The sequence below is a fragment of the Lepisosteus oculatus genome, chromosome 2, assembly GCF_040954835.1.
Source record: "Lepisosteus oculatus isolate fLepOcu1 chromosome 2, fLepOcu1.hap2, whole genome shotgun sequence".
Taxonomy (NCBI): Eukaryota; Metazoa; Chordata; class Actinopteri; order Semionotiformes; family Lepisosteidae; genus Lepisosteus; species Lepisosteus oculatus.
The window spans coordinates 20245339-20269296 of NC_090697.1; the positions used below are offsets into that span (position 1 = coordinate 20245339).

The 23958-nt window shown below is 35.6% G+C and overlaps 1 protein-coding gene across 2 annotated transcripts in view; it reads left to right on the forward strand.

Moving 5' to 3' along the window:
• Positions 1-219: 219 nt before the first annotated feature.
• The window catches only part of txlnba (taxilin beta a), a 33081-nt gene continuing 9342 nt past the window's right edge, over positions 220-23958 (forward strand). The window contains exons 1-6 of one of the 2 annotated variants that reach the window (XM_015339073.2): positions 220-329; positions 5764-6188; positions 11090-11181; positions 13089-13259; positions 22507-22701; positions 23701-23820. In XM_015339073.2, the coding sequence (XP_015194559.1) occupies positions 5777-6188; positions 11090-11181; positions 13089-13259; positions 22507-22701; positions 23701-23820 (990 nt within the window). In that variant the 5' untranslated portion in view covers positions 220-329; positions 5764-5776. The remainder of the gene's footprint in view (positions 330-5763; positions 6189-11089; positions 11182-13088; positions 13260-22506; positions 22702-23700; positions 23821-23958) is intronic. The other variant, XM_006642941.3, reaches the window with a different exon arrangement.

Sequence of the window (23958 nt, forward strand, 5' to 3'; positions counted from 1 at the left end):
AAGACTGGAAATGTCAGATCTGAGTATTGTTTTTGTAAATTACAGTTCCCATATTGTATTGCTGACACAAAAGGAAGTATCAAGGGTTTGTTTGCAGGTAAGTAGCCTTCTAAGGTTTGTCTCCTTATGTAGCACATTGATTCTATTCTGCTTCACATACTGGTCAAAAGGCCCTGCATTTTCCCCCCCTGTGTGAAAACTCCCTTTCCATTGGTGTGAGCTGTATCCTGTGAGGTTATTTTGGGGGTTTGCTTCACACAGTTGTTGTCTTTACATCTGCTGTGTCACTGAGCCCTCTTCACGACTCTCCTTCTTCCTGGCTCGTTGTGGTAAGTATCAGCTCCCTTATGAGTGCCGTATGATTGTATCATTCACTTTGATTATGTGGGTCGAGGCATTGTTGCTTTTTTTTTATGAGTTCAATAATTAAAGATGGCATGACTTTGTAAGTTTATGAGAAAAGAGTCTTTGGGTCAGCTGTTTGCCACAGTTAAGCCATGTGTGCTTAGCTTTGAACACAGACTTAACTGGTGTGATTACCTAGGTTCTCCTTCTTCCAATGCAATTTTTGATGTCTAAAAGATGTCTAAGACCAATGTGACTCTTATTTAGACCTGGCATTGAAAACTAATAATTATTGAAATAATAGAACTTAGAAGTGAGGTTAAAACACTCAGTAGAAAAAAGTATAGCTCACTATTAGCAGAAGTGAAACATTTATTAGGTCATGAAGAGTACTTTTATGACGTAAATTTACAATATGGCTTTATTACAAGGTTTTACGGTGACTTATTAAACCTTTTTAAAATTTTAGAAGAAGAGCCTTTTGGTTGTTCATTTCATGTGACATGACTCATGAAATTCATGATGTGGCATAAAATATGCATTTCAATTTCTTAGTTACAAAGTGTTGACAAATGACTCTAAAACATAAAGTATACACCAGTCTTATGATTACTGTAGTAAAAAAACATAATGTATTTTGACATATAATTCTGGTATTTTATCTTTGGTAAGTGAAGGGAGTTTTCTCACATAACTTCACAAGTTAGATAAAATATTTATTATCCATGATTAGTAGAACAATTACATTCACATTGAGCATAAATACGCCGATAATCATGAAACTACATTGTTAGGCTTTAATCAAATGGAAAATTCTGTTAACATAACTTAAAATTTTGTTTCACAACATATTAGTTAAATATATAAATTAATACAAAACAATGTTATACAAATGTAGGAGAGTAAAACCTAATTTATATGGCTTGTCTGTTTATTTTTTCAATTACCCATGTAATTGGAATACAGGAAGACCTATACTGATACCAACAGAGACGTGATGGGAATAAGAAATAGCTTGACCGTATTTAGAAATTCCCAAAATAGCCCCTGGCTTCAGAACAGGTGCCATGTGCCTGCTTGATGGAAGAAGAGGGGGGAGGAGGGAATGGAGGCTAATTTTATCCTGACAGGGAGGGTCAGTCGTGAAGCGGAATAATCAAGAGATACTTTCTGGAATGATTGCAGTTCCTCTAGTTTGAAACATCAAAACAATAAAGGCCTCTGTCAATCAGGCCATTTTCTTGTATATTTGTGACATTATAGATCGAGCAGGAAGAAGTTACAGTGTTTTGATAGACTGTCACACAAGTGGACACTGCAGATGATCTCTGTCATCTGCGCTGTCATCATCTAATGTCTTCTCACTGAATCCTCAGTTTGCCCTCAGTTTTGAAGTTTCAAAACTGTGATTCATTTGAGGAGAAACTAAAGAGAGATTCTATAATAGTAAAAATCCCTAACAGATTCCAAACTTGCATCATCTAGTGAAAATCTCCAGTAAAAGTGTCAAATTTGCTTAATCACTTGCTAACTTTGGTTAAGGAGCATTCAGGGACAGTTTGAAAGTGGTCAAGTGATTCAGCTCACTAAAAAAACACTCAGATGTTTGTGGCTTTATGAGTGAAAACAATGTCTCTTCGCCCTAGCATACAAGTCTTCTGTTCTGGGTTTGGAGTACAAAATGAAACGTCTTTGCAATGTTCAGTAGATGTTTTTATGTTTCATTGGTCCAAGTGGCATTTGTCTGGTGCCTAAATGTGATGGGTTTCTAGATTTATTCGAATTTTATAGGTCTGCTTTATGAGAACACTAAATACTTTATTAAATGTATTTTTCAATTGGTTGACTAAGCGCACAGATCTTAAATATTATTATAATGCCCAGATGCATTAAAAACTGCTGTTTATCACTCATTTGCTTAGCTTGTGGATAAAACACAGAATATATAAAGATGTGGCATTGATTAAAGTACAGAACTAAATCATGAAACTTAGTTCTAATAATCATACAACAATTAAAGATTAATTCCACACTGAATAGTAAAACATCACTGTTTCAACTGTGGAGAGTGTTCAAGTGTATGGATTTCACAATTGAAATGTTGCTTTTTACCTTTTTAGCTTTCTGGATGGCATTTAACCAAGCTTATTTTTTTTGCAGCTAGCACTCTGACGCAGCTCCCCACTCTAATCTATTAATTATTGTAATTAGCAAAGCTCTTATTAAAAGTACCCTTCATTCATACCCAGTACAATATAAGGGCAATGACGCTTTGGGTCAATATTAATTTAACAGTTCCGTCTATCCATTTTCAATGGATCTATGGCATCATGCCAAGCAGCGAGGACCAGACATCTTTTTCCACCACAACAGATTCCAGCTCCTGTTGTGTGAATCCCCAAGCATGTCAAAGCTAAACTGAATTTAAAGCCCCTCCAGTGTGTTTTGGGTCAGTGTTGAGATTTCCATGATCTTATGTTCAGTTGTTACCCAGAGTTCATGACCAGATTCATGATCTAGTAAATCAACTTATCAACAATGCTTTGAGAATATACCACCCACGTTACCACCACTGCACAGCACGTACAACACTGTTAAGCCACTCCAGCCCACAAGCTGACCACATGCTATCAGAAAAGTTTTTCTAGAGGTGGGAGCTGAAATATTTTTGCTTGAGCTCATCCACCAGATCATCAGATCCAGCACACCACTAAATGGTGATCAGTTGACATCTCTGCCCCTCTCTCTACTTGAGTCTCCAGAATATTAATTCTTGTCCAGAGTTTGTTGATAGCATCCTACAGAACACTGAGCCCACTATCTCCAAGAAGGTTGAATACTTTGAATTGCAATTAGTCAACAACAACAGTTCCAAGTTTCTTCTCTGCAACCTTTGAGAAGTCCCATTGAGGCGATCCTCTCATTTATGTTATAAACTCCAACAGTATAGCAGCCAAGGGTTGTTTGTGAGTATCTCCACATCCTCATTGACACCTAGGGTAACTTTTAGTAGGAAAGACATGTCCCTCAATTGAAAAGTTTGATTCTGCAACCAATGCTATGAATGGAGGTGAGACCAAAATATGTCTAGTCAGAGACTTCAAACGTCTTCTCCACAAGAGCAGTGACATTACAATACATTCTAAAGCTGTTCTCCATTCTCATCATACCCACCCTCACCCTTTGTCTGATGAGAGCTTTATATAGCCCTTTCAGACTGAGTCCAGCTAGGTCATGTGGGGAACTTAGCGACCAGGCAGTTGCTAGGGAGCACTACCCTTAGGTTTGGCTCTGGAGGTGTTTTCAATAATTCCTGTCCTGGACAATGTTCTTCTGGTCTTCTTCTGGACCATCATGGTTTTCATCTGGATCCTCTCCTCATACTTGTTCAATGAGAGAAATCCTACCAGAAGCAGAATCTAAATACTATACAGAAATTAATATTAAAAATCAAAACATGCCTATAATTCAGCCTAGCAAATCTAGTCTTACAGATAAAGTCTCATCATTGCTCTTCGATTTATACCTTTTAAGAGAATTATGTAATCTAGCACTAGGAACTATGCAAAAGCTAAAATCTATTGAAATTATATATTTTTTAGCTTTTTTTAAGAATGTAATTCAGGCAATGTAACCCACACTGAAAACTACCATTTATTATCTTAATATAGTGTTACAAGATAAAAGCTCTAAAATGAAGGAGGTTTTCTCTGACTGGATGTTGTACAATGAAATTAAAGTGTGAGATAGCTACTTATTAATTTGAATTGCCACTGGTTTTGGTAGATTTTGTCACACCACAGAAACAATAGGAATTAATTAATTTATAATTATTTTACTCTGCAAGCTTCATTTCCTTTATTCAATATTTGGTGAAGGGCATTTGAATCATATTTAATTTAATACTAGGTTTAAAAATGTATTTACTGAGATTTCCCACATTATTGACTCCACGGCCGAAACGTTGTGTTCTCTTTCTTCTTTTTTTCAGCATGGAATAAACCTATTACTTGTAAGTTTGACAAGTCTTGTTTAGCTGTTGCACCGCCATCTAGTGGTTATTGAGTTTTCAATGTAACTCCAAAGAAAGTCACAACCTGATTTGCAAGTGTTAAGGAAGTGTCATTAACATTAGGGAAAATCTACTCTACTGATCATAAATCCCTCCCTTTCAGTTTAGTTAATATTAGTAAATCATCATGGCTGAGGCCTGAGCAGGATTTTTAACCCCCAATTTATCTTATTTTAAACAAAAGTACAATGCATTACAAATAGTACTTTAAAGGGAAATCATTCAATTAATTTATCCACTCCCTAACTGACCTGAATTATTTCTACTTTGTTGCAAAGACTATAAACAAATGCTGAAAACTAGGTTATGAATTGGGGTCATAACATAAATATACCAAGTCTTACTAAAACACACTCAATGTCTGAGAATGTTTATATAGAGGGCTTGTACGCTAGTCATGGTATAGTGTATATAACTTCCTCTTGTATTGATTCTAGCATGCAAAATATATTCTTCTTATACTGCTGCGGATGTGAATTGTCCATTATTTGGGTTACTAGTTTAAAGCAGTTCTGTTAGCAGTTTGTATGATGCAGGCTGACTTTCTTTGAAAACTGAATCATAAGATTATGATGTTCTCAGTTGGAGAGTGATTGCAGTTATATGTGTCCAATATTCTGTAGCATAGAATGGAAATCAATCATCTCCACAGAAACCAGACACCAGTTGTGTGGGTGTATGATGGAAGCTTGGCAGAGTTCCCAAAAAGGCTATACAAAAAAAGTTGCAGGACGTGATTCTAGGTTTTTAACATTTGAAGCATTCATCTAGGTTCATTGCAGAACCCTTCTGCCTATATGGCAAGACTCAGCTCTTCTTGCACAAAGCTATGAATTGTACGCTGAATGAAACCACTGAACAATACATTTACAGTTAATGTTGTATTCACTATTGTGTGACAATGCTAAAGTGCTGGTTGCATTTTGTTGCTGTGCACATAGACCTGGACCCAGGATGTTGACCACCAGCAAAAGTGGAGCAATGTCACTCAAAGGTGTATCAGTTAAGTCAGTGGTTCTCAAACTGTGGTACGCGGACCGGCAGTGGTACGCGGAGTGCCGCCAGGTGGTACGCCAAATGACCCTGGAACTGTGTCCTGTGCGCTGAAAAATCGGGACGGGTTTTCATATTTCAGCCTACAATCTACGATACAGTGCGCGATAATACTTCAGTGGACACGAGATACTCTGTAATTCTATACCACTCTATAGGAATGCGTGCTACTTGGTCCAAAAAGTTTGAGAACCACTGAGTTAAGTGATAGAGGACCTCTTCAATGTACATGTTGGTTTTGTATTAAGGGGGTGTAGGTAACCCCAACTGACCTTGTGCTTTGACCCATTCAGCTACATAGAAAGAATGGAAAATACTATCAAGCCCTCCGAACCCATAACTGACCAGCCACAGACTACCTGTGTTGCTAGCAGTGACACCCCAGTACCAGGAATCAATGGGACAGATAGGGAGGAGAAAGACGAACTAAAGGACCTGGTTCAAGAATCTAACCTCGAGAGGATCGACCGTGATATTTCGGAAGAGCTCGGGCGACAGCTGGAAGACATCATTAACACATATGGATCAGCATCAAGCTTAGTGGAACAGCAATCTGCCGGCAGGGAGGCTGAAGATGCTGACAAAGGAGAATCCCTGAGTCAGGGGGAAACTGAGGAGAGCAATGAGGAGCAATCTGTTGCTGCAGAGGTCACTGTGGCCAAAGACACAGATTCAAGCAAAGAACAGAAGCTGGAGAAGAAGATCATCAAAGGCCTGGGTAAGTGTTTTTTAACTAAAGCCAGTGAGTTGTAAATTTGCTTTAACACTCAGGTTTTTAGTTAAAGTCCTGTTGTGCTATATTTCAAGAGACAAAAGACTTGTTTGGGTTGACAATAATATAATTATTTCAATTTATATCAGCAGTGACTTAATTATTACAACTTAGTGACCCCTTTCACACTTCAGTAAAAGCAAATTTGTAACAATATTTAAATACGAAAAAGACATAATCACAGCTAATAGTGGTAACTAATAAATGGCTTACATTTTATCCTCAGCAATTTATTTGCCATTTTCATTGTTTTTTGCTTGTTATTTACCTTATGTTTGAAAAAATAACAGTTTCTCCTCCCCTTTTAACCACTTAGATACTATTTTCATGATTGCATAGGGGTAAAACATCAGAATTACAAACACAGTGATAATTGTTTCCAAAAAGAAAAACAAGAAAATGTTTTTTCTTGATAAACCAAACAAATCTGGTCTCAAGACATCAAAGCATTTGATAAGGAAGCCAAGACAGAGGATAAGAATTTATTTCCCTTCCTGTTTTTAAAATATCTGGGATGTTTTCCATTTTCTTTTCACTCAAATGTTGCAGGTATAAAATTTTAATCTTGGGATTAAGAGTGTGTTGATCATTTAACGGAGAGATTGTTTGCTGCCCCACTCAGTTTTTGTTCTGAACTAATAGGATTTTTCCCAAGCCTCCACTTCGGTTTCAGCCACAGCCTTAATTTCAGTTTTCTAACTAATCCTGTAGTTTGCACAGTAGCATTTCTTCAAGAGATCCATATTTAACATTGCTGTCTCTAAACACTGCAGAAGACATAATTCCGGTTTCCGAAGTATTTAATAGATACTGTTATAAATATCCATCTCCTCCCTCTCAGCAGAGTGTCCTCTTTTTTAATGTTCAAATATGAAAACCCTTCATAAAAGCACCCTCAGCCCTTTCTCAGAAGCATCCACCTGTGCCACTGTTTTATTCTCAAAGTCCAGGGTCATCCTCATTGGGTCAGCAGTGTGCCTTCTTCAAGATGCTGAAAAGATTTTTCTATAAATTTATTCCATTAGACTATGTGATGTTTACTATTCATGGTAAGATCAAGGGGCACTGCAGAAGTTGACAAAACTCTTAATAAATGTATGATAGAATTTAGCCAATCCAATGAAGGCTTGGACCTGTCTTCACTGAAGCCTTCACTGGTCTTTGCCAATTCCTGATGGTTTCTACTTTCTTTTCCTGCAGCCTGATCAAAATTGTATTGTATATTCTAGGTACTTGACTTCACTGGCTTTAAGAACACATTTCTTTGAGTTGGCAGCCAATTTGGCATCCTGTATAAAATCCATCAGTGGTTGTACCTTAATCACATTACATAAGTATACTGTGGCATAGCCTGTGTGCTTCATTAGGGTTTTTTGTCCATGAGTCTCTGGAAGGTGGCAGGTGAACCACAAAGTCAAAACAGCAACATGATATTATGATACAGTCCATCAGGAAAAGCAATGCTGTTTTTGTTTTTCCCTAACACTCTTCTGTAGTGGGATTTACCAGTAGCTTTTAGTCAAGTCCAGGGGTAGACAAGAATCTGACTTTCCCAAGTCAGTCTCTTTGCTGACTCTTCACACCCTGGGCAAGGGTAAGCATTAAATGTGGATGTTTCACTTAGCCTGAGGAAGTCATTGCAAAACTGCATCTGGTTTAGGCACTAGCACTGCAGGACCAGACTATTAACTGAGGGACATTTCGATTAGTTTTAGCTCCAGCATGTCCTGTAGATTTTATCACAAGGCTTCATTCCAGGCTTCAGGGACTCTGTACTGTAGGTCCTTTTCTTCAATACCTTCCCTTGTGGAATGTTAATATCAACACCTCAAAGGTCCTTCCAATCAGTATCTTCACTTCCTGCATTTGATTTGGGGTGAGTTCAAATTCATTACATTCCCTACTACATTCCTAGCAATCACTTCTCTAAATAGAATCTCTTGATTAAATCACCTCTTAAGGTGATTGACTGGTACACTTGCTATGTCCTCCTTCTTCCAGAGCATTAGATTTTTTAGTGGAATGGCCCTATTTGGCTCTAGGACTTTAAAGTGCCCCTTCTAGTTGAACGTGAACTTGTTATCATCGGTGGATACCAGAACCAATTCTCAGTCCTCTGACTGACTGCAAATCACTTTGTTGATCAGGCTGAATGTAAATGGTGCTTTGAGCTTACCTCTGACCCCCTCATTTCACCAGGTTGCAGTGTGGGTATACCTGTTGATTCCATTGTTCATTGGATATGTCCAGTGGAATGGCTATGTCTCTGTAGTGACCTGATTTACAGTACCACTCTTATGGCAAACTGCTCCCAGTTACTTTCTTTACACCCTCCTTGAGATTTTTTTAACCTCTCTACCATTCCATCCATTTGTGTATAATATACTGAAATTCTTAGCTTCTCCATGCACATCAGGACGCACAAAGTAAGAACTACATCACTCTTGACATAAACAGGGTGCCCTTATATTTTTAATATATTCGGAGTATCCTAAACATCTGCAGCAGATCTTCAGGTATTTTCTTTAATAACATGTTCCATATAGCATGTGTAGCATATGGCATAATCAGCTTTCATCATGCTACACCAATGCCTATATGTAAACTCCACAAGAGGACCCTCTAGTCCATCACTTTCAGATTGATGGGCTGGAGCACCAATGGGATACAGAACAATGGTATGGGCACTGTATGTTGGTATTCAGAGAAAAGTGACAATATTTCCCCAAATTCTTTTTTTTGTCTGTTCCAATCTCAAGTGTCTTCCCACACAACAAGATAATGGACTATGTCCAAAACAATTCTTCATAATGGCTGAAGCACCAGTAATTGTCCTGAAACTTGTTTGTTTTTTTTCTGTACTCTGTTGAGTATACCTCCTAGTCTTACTTTTCCCCTCTTACTTCAATTTCTCTCTGGCTTCTCTTTCTCTAGGGGCTACTGCTGAGGATATTTTGTTTTCCCACGTACAGTACCTCCTGTCTGTAGGATCAGGATGTACCCAGCTTTTCCGTTTGGTTAAGCTTCAGCAGTTGTGTAGTAGTCTTGTCATACTTCCACTATTTCCACAATCTAGTACATGATGGTGAGGTTTCCTTGTCTCACATTTTTCTTCCCTTTTTCAAATGGAAGTCTCCTTAAATAACACCACCACATATTCCCATATAACAGCAGAGGACAATGGCTCAGGCTGCCACCATGTTTTAGCAAGATGGATGAGGGCAAACATTTGTGTGTGGCCAATACCACCAGACTGACACATCAGGTGTGAATCTGTTCAACTCTCATGACTATAGGAAGTCAGGAAAGCATCTGAACTGCTGAAAGTCAACGAAAAACTCTTTTCGTAGCTCTTAGTTTCTTAGTTACATGCATCCATTGGTTTAAAGTCATGGTGTATTTTGTGTGCTTCCTGCATAAGAAGAGATCTACCACCCTTTCAAAGGTGCAAAAGTAAGCTTATGCATCATCTCTTTCTGTCATCTTTTGCAGGAACGGATTTTCTAGGATAAGACTTGAAATATGTTGTCCCTTTTTGCTCAGGCACGTGTCTGCACTTCCTGCAGCAGTATATTTCTTGTTTGCCTCTATTTATCTAACAGTTGGTGGTTCATCTCCTGTTGCTACTGGCTAACCTGGTAATGCCATGTGTTGACCTGTACAAATAACTCCTTCTGTCCTTTGTAAAAAGTATTTTAATGTCCTTGCACTGTCTATGTTCCACATACTTCAACAACTGTGAGATATTGAAAGGTAAAATATTTTTAGAGAAACCTCTAGTCTGCACATTTTATATATTCATCTACTATCAAATCATCACATACAAAACAAAATTCTGATTTTTCAGTGTTTAATCTATTAACTACCTCTCCCACAATGTCTGTTTTTGTGTACTATGTGTATATTAATTATTAATAAAAAATCTTCTTTCCAAGGCAAACCATACTTCTGTATTTCAGTCAGGCTGCATTTATTTCAGCCAGCCCTGCTATAGGTAATCTATTAGTATCTGACAGAAATTACTGTGGAGGTAGTGCAGAGCTGTATATTAGAAGGACCCTTGGGAGTTCTGTGGTTGAGTCATAACTCAAAGAGAAATCAATTGACAGGGTATTTGTCAAAATTACAGGGGGTGATAAGTCTGTTCGGATGTTGCATGCTTACCCATTGCACATTTTTCAAAATTCCTTTTATGAGAAAATACACTTAATCTCCTTAGTACATGGTCCTTTAAAATGTCTCTCCTTTCCTATTTTATAACAAATATAAATATGTACCATTCCAGTACACTGCACACCTTTCCAGACATAAACTAGCTAAATTAGAAAAAAAGACTAAAGGCATTTGATATCTCTGACTGGCAATCCTTTTTTTCACCTCTTGCACTAAATTTTATTTAAAATAATTCATGATTGTTAAAGAAAATAATCACTTAATCGTACTTTAAAAGTGATTTTCTTTTGAGTCATGCAAAGGGAATTTAAAATAAAATACATGGAGCCAAAACAGGTGTGTGGCAAGTTATCAGGTTATGCTTTATCAAACACAACTCACAGCACCAACTGCTCAGAATTAAATACAAAAGCTTTTGGGCTGGAAACTGGAATGAAAATTGAAGAAGCATTAGTTGATACTGCTGAATCCTAAATGATAAATATTATGGTTTGTTCAATTAAAAATGTATGGTCTAGGAAATGAGTACCAAATATGCAAAAAATAAATACTCTTATGTGGAGATGTCCATCTTTTGTCCTATTCATTTTATTTTAAGCCAGAAAAATGGGGTTCTCCCATATGTCTTTTGTACAACACACTAGTAAATTGCATGATGATTTCTTTCTTAAAAGGAAAGGAAGCCACTTTGCTAATGCAAAATTTGAATAAGCTGAATACTCCAGAGGAGAAGCTGGAAGCACTTTTCAAGAAGTATGCAGAACTGGTGAGTTAACTTACTGTATTTGTGGGTAGGAAAGGCTCATTCTTACAGCAAAAATGTACATGCATAATAAAAATAACAAAAGGGTAATAAGAGTGTCTGCCAAGCTGTTACAAGTAGTTCAGCTTGTGCTGAAATGACCTAAATTTTCAGCACCGCAGGCTCTAAAGAAAGTAAGAAATTAAAAATGAAAACTCAAGCAAATGTGCTGCACAATTTAGATACAGAAGTTTTTTTTTCTAATTTCTAACCTCATTAAAAATTCAACTTACAATGAAGGTAGCCTACCTACAGAAACCTGTAATGAAGTAATGATTCTATTTAATATAGGTTAATAATATGAAACACATACTTTCTGGTGTTGTGAAATTATTTATAACTTTTAAAGCCCAAGGTGTCTCATCAGGCTTTTTTACATTTTAATTATACCAAACTATCATGCATTTGAAGACAAAATGGTTCCACAACCCATAATATGTAAGAGATATTTAACACTCCTTTATGGACAGTACATTTGTGTACATATGTACCTTCTCTTATGTAGGAGAAAAAATGTTCGATTTAGCCTGAATAGTTTCAAAATAAAATATAACAATGTGTGTTTCTGGGGCAATTGTAGGGTATAAACCATCCTATAGAATGTTTAATGAGTTATGATTAATAAGTCATAATCCCATGAGTATTAGTTACTGTTATGATTGATTTGGAACTATTGGCTTTTGAGTAACTAAAAGTTTTATTTTAGTCTTGGCATAATTGCAGAACAACAGTATAGTTCTGAAATATATTATTCCATAATAGCAGGCTAGCATTGTAGTAATATAGACAGTACATTTTCTTACTTGAGGAATACTGTGTGTACAGAGTACACCCAAATGAAACAGGTATTATGTATGTATTTGGATACCATTTCTCAGACATCTTTGGTCTTACTACACACTTATCAGTTATAGTTTAGGATTCAAATTGAATTCCTTAACAAGATCTAGCTTCTACATACTCTAACATAACTTGTATCACAGACTGAAGCACTAACATTCCTTTGGGCATAGAGCGGTTCTAATGAAAGGTATATTACTTTACTGGGACAATTCTTGTCAATTAAGATTTAAGTCCATATTACAGTTTACAGTTCAGAGGATATGTACAGAATTTGGAAAACAAGCATTTTAGTTATTTTGCTCCTTCAGAATGGCCTAATATTTTTCAGATCTGAAATTACTTAAAGGTTTTAAGGACAAGATAGGCGACTTTATACAATATACAATTTTTAAAAACTAATTTCTGTCTTGAAAAGTAGTTGATTAAATTGATCATTTAATTACAATACAATTTATTATCATACCATGTTAGTTGTTTTGATTTGGGAATTAATGTTCTGAATGCATTGCTGCTGCCTTCTTGAGAAGGTCTCTCTTGAAAAGAGATCTTGATCTTTTTAAAATCAACACTAAAATAGAAAATGAATATAATTTTTGAAAGGAGAACCAGTTGAACTATACAAAATACCAAACTCAGTGATGAAGAAGGTGCCTTACTGTAATATGTCTTACAATGTCTCCTTTCCATTAAAATGTAAGAATTTAAAACTAATTAGTATACATGTTATTCTGATTAATTAACACAGGGCATCAGCATAATAAATGTGTTTTGTGTTCTCAAAGGATAAATGTTCTCCTTTTTAAACTATTGGAGATTATCTACTGTACACAGCAGTCTAAAGATAATTACTATATCAGCAGCTTCAGTGGAAGACACTACACAAACTCATTAGTTTTGACTGACTTATCTGGGTAATGATGAAATATCTGATAGAATACATTTGGGGTGAAAATGGATTATGATCTTTATGCAAAACGTGAAAGATAACACGTGTGTAGTCTCTGAAATCTTCACCTTACTTCGCACAGCTGGAGGAACACAGATCTGAGCAGAAACAACTCAAAGCCCTTCAGAAGAAGCAGGTCCAGATCACCAAAGAGAAAGACCAGCTCCAGAGTGAACACAGCAGGGCTATCTTGGCTCGCAGCAAGCTGGAGAGCTTGTGCAGAGAGCTGCAGAGACACAACAAGACTCTAAAGGTGTGTGATCATCTTTTCTTTTTCCTGTAGCCGAGCTATGCACCATTTCTTCTTCATATTTGTACAAAAGGAAGGTTGTACAAAGCACTGAAAACCAGCATATATTTTTTCTTAAATTAGCACTGAAGAAACTAACACTTTTTTAAAAAGTTAAAAAAAAATGTACCTTTGCGGTGAGACTTTCAGGCTTATTATTTTGCTGTATTACATAAAGAAATAAAACAGTGAAATGAAGGTTTCTTAAAATGAATTTACAATGATAGTTTCAACTTCATATAATGACATTTACAGTATTAGCAGTTGAAAATGTTCTAAAGCTCTCACTCCTCAAACAATTGTGGCAGTTGTAATTCAATTAAAATAAATTTGTAAAAAAAATAAACATTTATTCAGTTAAACAAAAATTAAAGTAAATGTCCCTGTTCTTAGGAGTTCTCTGTTCATAACATTCATTATACTTTCTGAACATATTTTTTTGCTGAATGTTAACTGATGTTTAATGTATGTACTGATAGCAGGAAAATCAATAACATGTGGAAGACATTAAGAATAAAACAGTTCTCCATCTGAATAATTTTTACCAGCTTTTGTCAGGTGTTAAACTTTATTTCAAGTAGTATGTAATTGTGAAGCTACTGTTTATATACTGTACTAGTATTTCACCCTAAGAGGTGAGCAAAAATACTCTTCTCTTTTTCTATACAAAACATATTGGAATAGTTATAATGCAGGCCTAAATCAATAAAAATTACATTGACAAATAGGTTCTAGAAAAGTCCATATTGCAATACAAATGCAGATTATAAGACAAGAAAACCACATGTTCCGTAGAATTGCAAGTATTGATTTCAAATGGCAAAGCTAAAAACATTTCATATTTCTATTTACACTGTTCCTTATTGACAAAAATGTACAACATTTCCGTAAAACATTTCTGCTTTAGCAAACAGATAAGTTATTTTTATTTTTTAGCACAGTTTTCCTGTCTGAGGAAGGTTAAAGGCTCATTTTTTTCCTGAACCCTCTGTAACACAACAGTTCCACTGAGTTCCTGTACCTCCTTTTAGTAGTCACCAAATAAGCATACTATATATCAAATCATTGTCCTCACGTAAATAACAGAACATAGCACTCCTAAATGATAAACAGTGTGTCTGGTGGTTTGGAATTAGTATAGCAAAAACATGGTGCCTTGCTCTGAATCAACTGTCAGAAATAAGGCAGAAATTAAAGAAAAAACTAAATATATAGCACTGCTATTGTACTTTTGATCCAAATATTTTATTCAGAATGTTCCAGTAAAATATTTGGCTATATAAATGGCTGTCCACTGTAAAAGTATCATACAAATAAATTGGTAATATAAATTGGAAATTTTAGACTGAAAAAGCATTAAAAATGGTTGAACCTTAAAAATAACAACCCCAGTGTTGCAGTGATATAAATGAACAAAGAAAATCACGTGAAGGCTATTAAATAAACATAGAAGAGGAGGCATATCTCCAGAAGTGAAAGGCCAGACAAAGAAACATAGGTACAAACCTTTTTTAAAAACAATAAACAAAAACGTAACTATGAGATTTCCAATGAATACTTGAAAAAGCTTGATGTTTTTTTCAGCTACATTTTCCAGTCAATTCAAAAATGAACGTTTGAGTACCAAGAAAGTGACAATATATTTGGAGAAAGAAATGAGAAGAAGTTTAAGAAAATTAAACTGAGATATCCTCACATTTTGCTTTTTAGTTGTTTCTTCACAGTTTCTTAGTTGTTTCTTCTAGAAGATGCAAATAATGTAATGAAATGAAGTATTATCACTTAACTTTTTTTTAAAAAAAATCTTACTTTCTATGTGTTCCACACTTTCTATTTATTAGTTTATATTTTTACTAACTGAATGCAAAAACCAGCACTGGTCTCCATTAAACCTCACCTCAATTTTATTACCTTTTGCAGACTACAGGTCACTGATACATATTAAGAAGAGTATTGGTCCTAGGACAGATCCTTGTGGTACCCCTCTCATTACAGCAATCCAATTTGAGTATTCACCCCTTAACTATACTCTATTTTCTCAATTCTCCATTTTAAACACTTGTGTTTCCCTGAATTCCTATTCCTACTACCTTCAGGATGTTTGCAGGTTTTGCACTAGTAAAACATTATATAGCTATATTTCTTTCTGTTTCACCAACTCCTGCAAATATACGCACCCAAGTAATTTTAAAATCATACCTTGAAAAATATAATAACCTGACCATCAGACCAGTGAGTAAAAGATGATGTACTTTAAGATTGGTAGTAACACGAGAACAATAGTCAAATAAAAACCCAAAAGCACTCTCTCTCACAAGAAACTCTATAACATGTAGGTTGATACTGGTTACACCCCACCTGCATCTGTGTCAGAGAGGTTTGGGAGAAATCATCTGTACCCTCCAGGATATCATTACATTTTTTCTAGGCCGAAATTTAAAATTGGATTATGTTGTGTATTAAGCTTTTAGAGGAAAAAAATGTTTCCTCTGACTGCATTTCAGTAAGCTCTAACATCCAGTCTTTCTAGCTCGCATTTATCTTTTTTTTTAAATGCCAGATAAATGACTATATTCAGTACATTGTTCAGTATGTTCGTGCACTTCTCCTCTGCCACTGGGCAGAGTCCCATAATCTTTGAGACTTAATTCACTGTAGCTGGAGGTTACACCAAGCTTTACTATAATCGATTGCTTGAATTTCAGTTCAGTGATGTACTCATTGTCATACTCTCAGGGGTTTGGGGATTGAATTCCTATAGCAGTTCAAAATCAGAAAAATATAGGGTATGCAAACACCTGATGGTCTGAGCATGGGAAACCTCAAGTAAAAAGAATGATGCTACAGTAAGTAGTGCTGGTAGGCTAGGAGGTAGCTTCTTCCCCCTGAAAGATCTTTCGTATGAGACGTTAAACTGAACGCCTGAATATCTGCCTATTAAAGGTCTCATGGCATACATGTCTGTAGAGTAGGTGTCCCAGTATCCTGACTAAATTCAGTCTGGTCTTGCACAATCTGGCCTACCTCACGTTCTCCCTTACATTAATTGGTAAAGAAATTGTTCACTTGACCTGCTTTGTAGTAGGGCTCCTCATACAGAATAACTGGCATACTTCACCAAGCTGGGTGCTGTACTTCAGTACTGAAAGAAGTGAGCTATTAACTATTCTTAAAATGATTTTCTCATCTGGTTGTTATTCTTGTCTACCATAAAAGCTGCTAGATCTGTAGTTAGTTTGGGAAAAGCCTATTATTAGATAAATGGCAAAAAAATGTTTTGCATCTGTAAATGGGCTCTGTACAGTAAGCATGTTACAGAAATGATGTCACCCCCTTGAAACTGCCTCTGCAGAAGACCCTGTCATTTAAGATGTTTTAGCTGCTGCTAAGGTAGTGGTACTGTGCATACTCTGAGCCCACAAGTGACTGTGATGGAATCCCAGCAGGGGTTGAGAAATGCTGCATTCCTCACACAACCAAAGTGAAGTTCACACCTCAGGATAGTTTGAGCTTCAGATACAGTACCTATCTGACATCCTCTGTCATTTTCACCCATTAATCTTTCTCTTACCCACATTACCTAGCCCTTTTCTTTGTCTCTCATGGCAATTAAGCTGGTCAATGCCAGACCATTCAAACATGTCAGATGATGTGGAGATATTTGATTTTGGCAATGGATATGGTCTTTATATGGCCGATTCAGGCACACATTGGCAATTCTCTGCAAACCTTAAAATGTAGTCTATTTGTAATGTTTCCTGCTGACATTTACACTGGTTTCAGAAATGATTAGGGATGCCTTGCATATTTGAAAAGTTAGTGGAAGCATATTCATTAAATCTTGTCCATCAATGTTTGCCTTTTAAGTTAGTGTTCCCTGATTTACTGTAACTAATAGTATTCAATATTTGTTATTTTGCAGTCTTTCACTGCGAGGAAACGATTGAGGTATTGCTCAGTCAAATTGTACCACTGCATTATCTTCAAGGTGCACTGAAAGAGCTTGATAACCCACAAGCTATCTGTCTTTTCCTCGTGTTCTTACCAGAAACACTTTTTTATCACAGACACTGACTGTCCTTCTTTTCAGTCCTTCTATGCTTTCCTAGAGCAGGGCTCTCTGTGATTCACAGTCAGCCTTCAGTGAAGAGCAGTTAAGAATCGCAGCACTTGTGACACACGTCAGAGACAAGAGGGATGGTTTCATTAGGGCTTTGTGGCATCTGCCCTCTGCACATAAATCAAGAAGCAAAACAAAGCCCTGAAGATAGGTCACAAGATAAGCACACCCTTTCTAACTCGATTTAGTTAAATAACTTGACTCTATAACCTTGCTTTTAGATTTTCATACCATGTTGCTCATGCTCTAGTATTCATAATTTCAAGTATTGCAAAGGTCTTCCAATGTTCAGATTATTATGGGATTTCTCATGAGGTTATACAGTTTTGTGTACATTTTCCCATCCTGTCTTTATAAACTGCTGCGGGAAACTATAGAGCTGTTTCAAACTGCTGGATGGAGGACTTGTAACGTACAGTATGTAGGTTAATAGCTTGTGATGTAAAACTATAGCACAATTTGTGAAACTGTGCGTACGCCATTTGAATATGTATGAGGAGCAAGATGAGAAAATACTTAGCAGTGCATTAAAATAAGCTCATTTATAGACTGATATTTGTTTTGCTAGATATACAGTACAATTTTAAATACAACATCCTGCAAACATATTCAGACACTCCCTGTCTCATTTTTGTGAAATCCCCCCAGATTTTTTAAACTTAGTATTTTATTCAAAATATTACTTGTTCATATGAAAGATTCATAAGGGTAAAATATATTAAAATAAACGTCACTAACATCTAAAGAGAAAAAAATTAAATTGGTTGGTTGCATAAGCACTCAGACCTGTAAATTGAGTATTTGGTTGGAAGCATCTTTGGCAGCAATTACAAACACAAGTCATTTCAGGTACAGTAAATAACAACTTTGCACACCAGTTTTGTCTACTCTTTGCCCATTCTTCTTGGCAGATTTGTTCCAGTTCTCTCAAGTTGTTTGGAGATTGCTAATGAACAGTAGTTTTCAAGTATTTCTATAGATACTCAGTAGGATTCAATTGGGACTTTGACTGGACCACTCAAGGACATTCACTTTCTTCTTGATAAGCTACTCCAGTATAGTTTTGACCTTGCATTTTGGATCATTATCCTACTTAAAGGTGAATTTTCACCCCAGTTTTAAGTATTTAGCAGACTGAAACAGGTTTTCCTCTAGGACCTCTAGGACTTGCCTCTACCTTGCTTACCATCTGGCCCCTGCTGGAGAGAAGAAGAGGCTGGGAAGCATCCCCATAGTATGATGATGCCACCACCATGTTTTACTGTAGGGATAGTGTTAGCTGGGAGATGTAACTTTTTGGGTCACTGCCACCCATAACTATAAGTTTCCAGTTTGGTCTCACCTGACCACAACATCTTTTGCCACATTTTTACAATGGGATAGGTTTTCCACTCTGCCATTCAGTACAGATTGTTGTATGATATACATTTTCTCTCATCTTAGCCACTGACTCTAAACCATTGAACAATTTCAGTAAATTGTCATTACAATGCACCTGCCAGTTGTTAATGATGTAGTAGACTGTGCTCACAGGGATATTTTTGTACCCCTTCTGATGTGTTGTGTTCAAACACTATCCATGAATTGCTTTGAAAGCTCCTTAGTATTCAAGTAAGCTCACAGATACAGGTGTTTTTTTCTGAAATGACAAGAATCTCTGTAATTGCACAAACATAGAGGTCACTCAACTAAGTATGTGGCTCATTAAAATAATATTGTGCACTTACTGTATATTAATTTAGCTTTAATAATAATAATAAACTTTATTTTATATAGCGCATTTAAAGGTGGCTTCTCAAAGCGCTTTACAGAATGACAACAACAATAAATAAAAATAATACACAATTACAATATACAGAGGAGACTGTGGATGGTTGTACTAAGAAAAGCAGAGGGGTGAAGAATGGAACCAGTTAACTAAAGGCTTTTCTAAAGAAGAGGGTTTGCCACAGCAAAGGGTTTGAATACTTATGCGATCATGACTTTTCCAATTTTCTTTCATATTAATGATCTATTTACTTCTTTTTTAATGTTTTTGTCTTTGAATGTGTGGAGTAAGTTGTGTACATAATAAACATTAACAGCAAAATCAAAGTGTCATGACTACAAGCTTTAAAGTCACAAAATATGAAAACTGTGTTAGTGTCTAAGTACTTTTACAAGGCCTCCTATATCATAATTCATGTTACCGTTACTAGGATAATTTAAAAAGAATGGAAGTATCAGTTAGTATGTTGTAAGTGTTAAATTGCAGCAAATGCATACAGGCAGTATAAATGTTGTTCCTCTTTAATGCATTCATCATAAAAAAAATGTTGGAAAGACCCAGTGTTGGATTGGTTTAAGATATATTAAGAGACATGTTTTATCACTAGAAAAACACATTCTTAAATACCTTAATGCCATATGCCAAATGCCATAAATCTGTACCACTTTATGTTTAGGTGTTAGAACTACCATTTGTGCATGTTTAAAGTAATTTTAAAGAACATATTAATACAGTCTTATAAATGTGATAGCGCATTTGACCAAGTGGCACTAGCAGTTACCACAATCTCTTTCCTATATAAGTTTAATGAATTCAGTCTGTCACAGGCCCCCACCCTTTGCTAAGATGCACAAAAATCAAAATCTGAGTAAGGTACAGAGGGCTTTATTGCAGAGTACCAGGTATTGCATCCAAAGGACATCAGAAAACCAATTCTCTATACAAACCAGAGGAGGCCCATCTAGGCCATTTTGTGGTTGCTTAACTGCAGCAAGGATCTAATCCAACCATTTCTTGGAAAGAGCCACGGTATCAGCTTCAACATCATGGCTGGGTAGCTTGTTGTATACTCACACCTAATGGGTAAATAAGTGGCTTCTCTTCTGCTTTAAATGCATGTCTACCTTTCTCACTTGAACTAAATGCTTCTTAAAAAATGACTACCACTAATACTGTACAAGCCCCATTTGAAACAAAACTAAGTTCATGTGAAAATGTGGAGAATAATCCTACTCCAAAAATCTAATAATTATCTAATTATCACCTAGTGAGCCTGTTTACAATTGTCAGAGAGCCTTTGGTTACTTCTAGTGGCAGGTCATCTGCTACTAAAGTCTGTTCATAGGATAACCTGTGTGCCACACAGTCAACCAGAAAAACAGAAATTTCTTTGCTGCCATTCTTATTTTTGAGATCCTGGAGACATCTCTAAACTGAAGAATACTTTTTCCTTTTTGTTTTGTGGCACACTTTTTATTTCACTGTGAGATGTCATTTTCCTTCACTTTTTTATGATTAATGATTATTTTTATGATTATTATTTTTACCTACTTTCTTTGTATATACATTAAAACTACCAGAAAGAAATAAGCTGTTTTATCTTTATACAGCACTATAACAGAAAAATACATCTTTGATTTACCTACTTCATAAACACTGACTAAACAGCTGATATTTTAATGCTTATAATAATCCTTGCCCTTCTATATTTGATCAGGTTAATTTGACAGTCATGCTCTGCAAACTTGACATTTCTGACCATCTGACCATTTTACCTGAGGAACATTGTCCATTTCACTTCTTGTTAGCATGATCAACCATTTAATCTTTTTCCAAGGCTGGGTCAATGGTCAACAACCGTTAGACAAACATTTATTTTTCTGTGTGGCTTCGTGACTCCACTTTTCTCTGTATTAAATTCATTATATCATATTTTGATGTGATGAACAGGTGCAATTGTCTCAGTTTGGAATTCATTTTTGTCATTATTGCATAGACAAGCACAAAATTGGTATCACTTGGGTGTAAAAGCAGTAAGCCAATATAAACAATAAGAATCAATCCAGAGAAAGCTGCTGTGTTGTACAGTAAATGGTCTATAAAAAAGAAGTATTCAAAACATTTAAAAAATAAGAAAGGATAGTGATAGGAAGCCATTGAAACTTGGTAATTCAAAAGCTGTTCAGCTAATTTGATTGTAAATACTGTAGCTAATTGATCTGAGGAGATCATCCAGCTGTTTCTTGAAAGATGAACATTTCAGGTATCAGCTTAAACACATGTAAAGTAATATAAAACATTTCACTTAAGGATATGTATCTTAAGATGACACATTGTTCATTGTCCATTAACTAATTCTCAGCTCATGTGGAGACATTATCTCAAATTCTATGGCTTTGAATTTGAGAATCACTTTTTTTCTGAAGGACAAAAGCTGTCAGGAAATCTAAATATATTTTGTTCAATGCCTCAGCGTTGTATACTTCTAAATCAACTCTAAATATATTTTCCACAATTTTCACAGTAATAGAAATAAGTCAGATTGGCCTGTAGTTTCCTGGTTCATTTACAGTATGTGTTCCTTTTAATGAATTGGTGTTACATGTGCAATTCTCTAATCCTTAGTTACAGCTCCTAAGTGAGTTGGTCTATGAATAACATGCATTAATTTTCTAAATATGACTTGGAAAATATCTGTTATAAAAACAAGTGAAATGTTGATTTAGTGCATCTTGCATTTCTTTTGCATCTTCTGTTATTAATCCCTTATTATTTAGGAAACTGTTTATTAAACTATATACTCAATATATTTGAGTATATATACAATATACTATATAATCTAAATAATTAAATTATTATTTTATTGGTCAGTACTTTTATGCATTATGTTTTGCATTCTTTACAATGTTATCATCTCCAATGGCAATTCTATTATATTTTTACAAGTGTGCCTTCATTGGTATTAATTTGTTTTTTTTTAGCCTTTAACATTATTTTTGAAGCATAACCATGCTATTTACTCTGAATCCATCTATTCCACGCTCACTAATGTTCATCATTCCTTCATCACCTTTCTAAAGTTATGAACCATCATTTTAGACTGAAGTTTTAGAGATTTTAACTATGCTTTGAAAGTTACTGTATTATGGTCACACTTCCCAGATATTCTATCTACTCCTTTAATTATATCATGTCTGCTTAAAAAGACTAAGTCAATAATAATGTCTTCCTTATTAGGTACCTTTTATGAACTGGGTTAAAAAGCTCTGAGGCAAAGTGAAAAGGAAGACAAAAAACTCTGATCTTTTTCCATCTGGTTAAAGGAGGAAACACTGCAACGATGTCGAGAAGATGAGGAGAAACGCAAGGAGATAACCACTCACTTTCAAAGCACGCTGAATGACATCCAGGCCCAGATTGAGCAGCACAGTGATAGGAACAATAAGCTGTGCCAAGAGAACACAGACTTGGCTGAGAAGCTCAAAGGAATTATTGAACAGTACGAGCAGAGAGAAGAGGTACTGTATATACTGTTCTCATAGTTACCGAGCCTTGCTGTATTGCATCTTGGTATTACTTCAATTTCAGCATTGTTAATAAAAAATTGATTGTTTTTTTTCTGAGCTGTGCACATATTGTGAATGTGATGACTTATCTAAGAATTAAGGACTTCAGTGTAGTGTCACAATATATAAAACATATCTATCTATCACGTGATCTACAGTGTTAATCTTATATAATGTCAGTGATCAGTGACTTTTTAGTTTTTTATAATTAAAATCTTACCTCATTCAAAAATAAACTTTTTGGAATGAACGAAATCATGACATATTACTAAGACATCAGACATAATTGGCAGAATGAGTCGATATTATGAAATTAAGCATAAGTGTGTGGGATCTTCTGGGATTTAGTACTGGGGCTTTGTTTAGGATCTTAAGAGGCGGGAATACTATTCAAACTTGTGCACATACTATTGACATTTACAATAGCCCCTTGAGTGCTAGTAATTCAATATCATATTAAATCATTTAAACAGAGGAAGCTCCAAAATGAAGTTGTCCGACAGCAATTTTTCACTTGGTGAATAATGATTGGGTTTCCTTACTCACATCCATTATTTAAAAGTCCTTTCCTTATCCCTTGCGTATGTTTTTATTTAATCTGGAAACATCTGCCATCTGCTGGTGAAATACTGGAACTTTACAACTAAATTTGTGAGTGGATAAATTACAAGCTAGTATTTGCAGATGCTCAGTATTTGAATTTGCTCCTTTTACGTCCAACACACTATCCATTTAATAAGAAATAGGAACATTATCAGTTGTGATTGTGATTATGATTATTTAAAAAAGCACATAATTAGATAATACATTTATTGTGAAACACATTTGTCCTTTGATATATTTTGAATGATCATTATCTCTATAGGGGATTTTCCTCACTTAAACCTCTCTTAGGACTGCATTTGGTTTTCAGTCTGCGAACAATGGATATTTGCATTGTCTTTTTTGAAGCACCTTGATAAGATCTTCAAGCATCGTGACTTGCAGCAGAAACTAGTGGATGCCAAGCTTGAGCAGGCCCAAATGCAGATGAAAGAGGCAGAGGAAAGGCATGCCAGAGAAAAGGAATATGTGAGTCATTTTGTTGCTTTTGTTTCTTTTTTTAAATTAAAAGACATTACTAATTTCTTTTAGAAAATACAGGTAATTCATTTGCAATGCCAAATAGAGTTTATAACAAACATTTGGGAGGAAGGTTGCATCCAAATC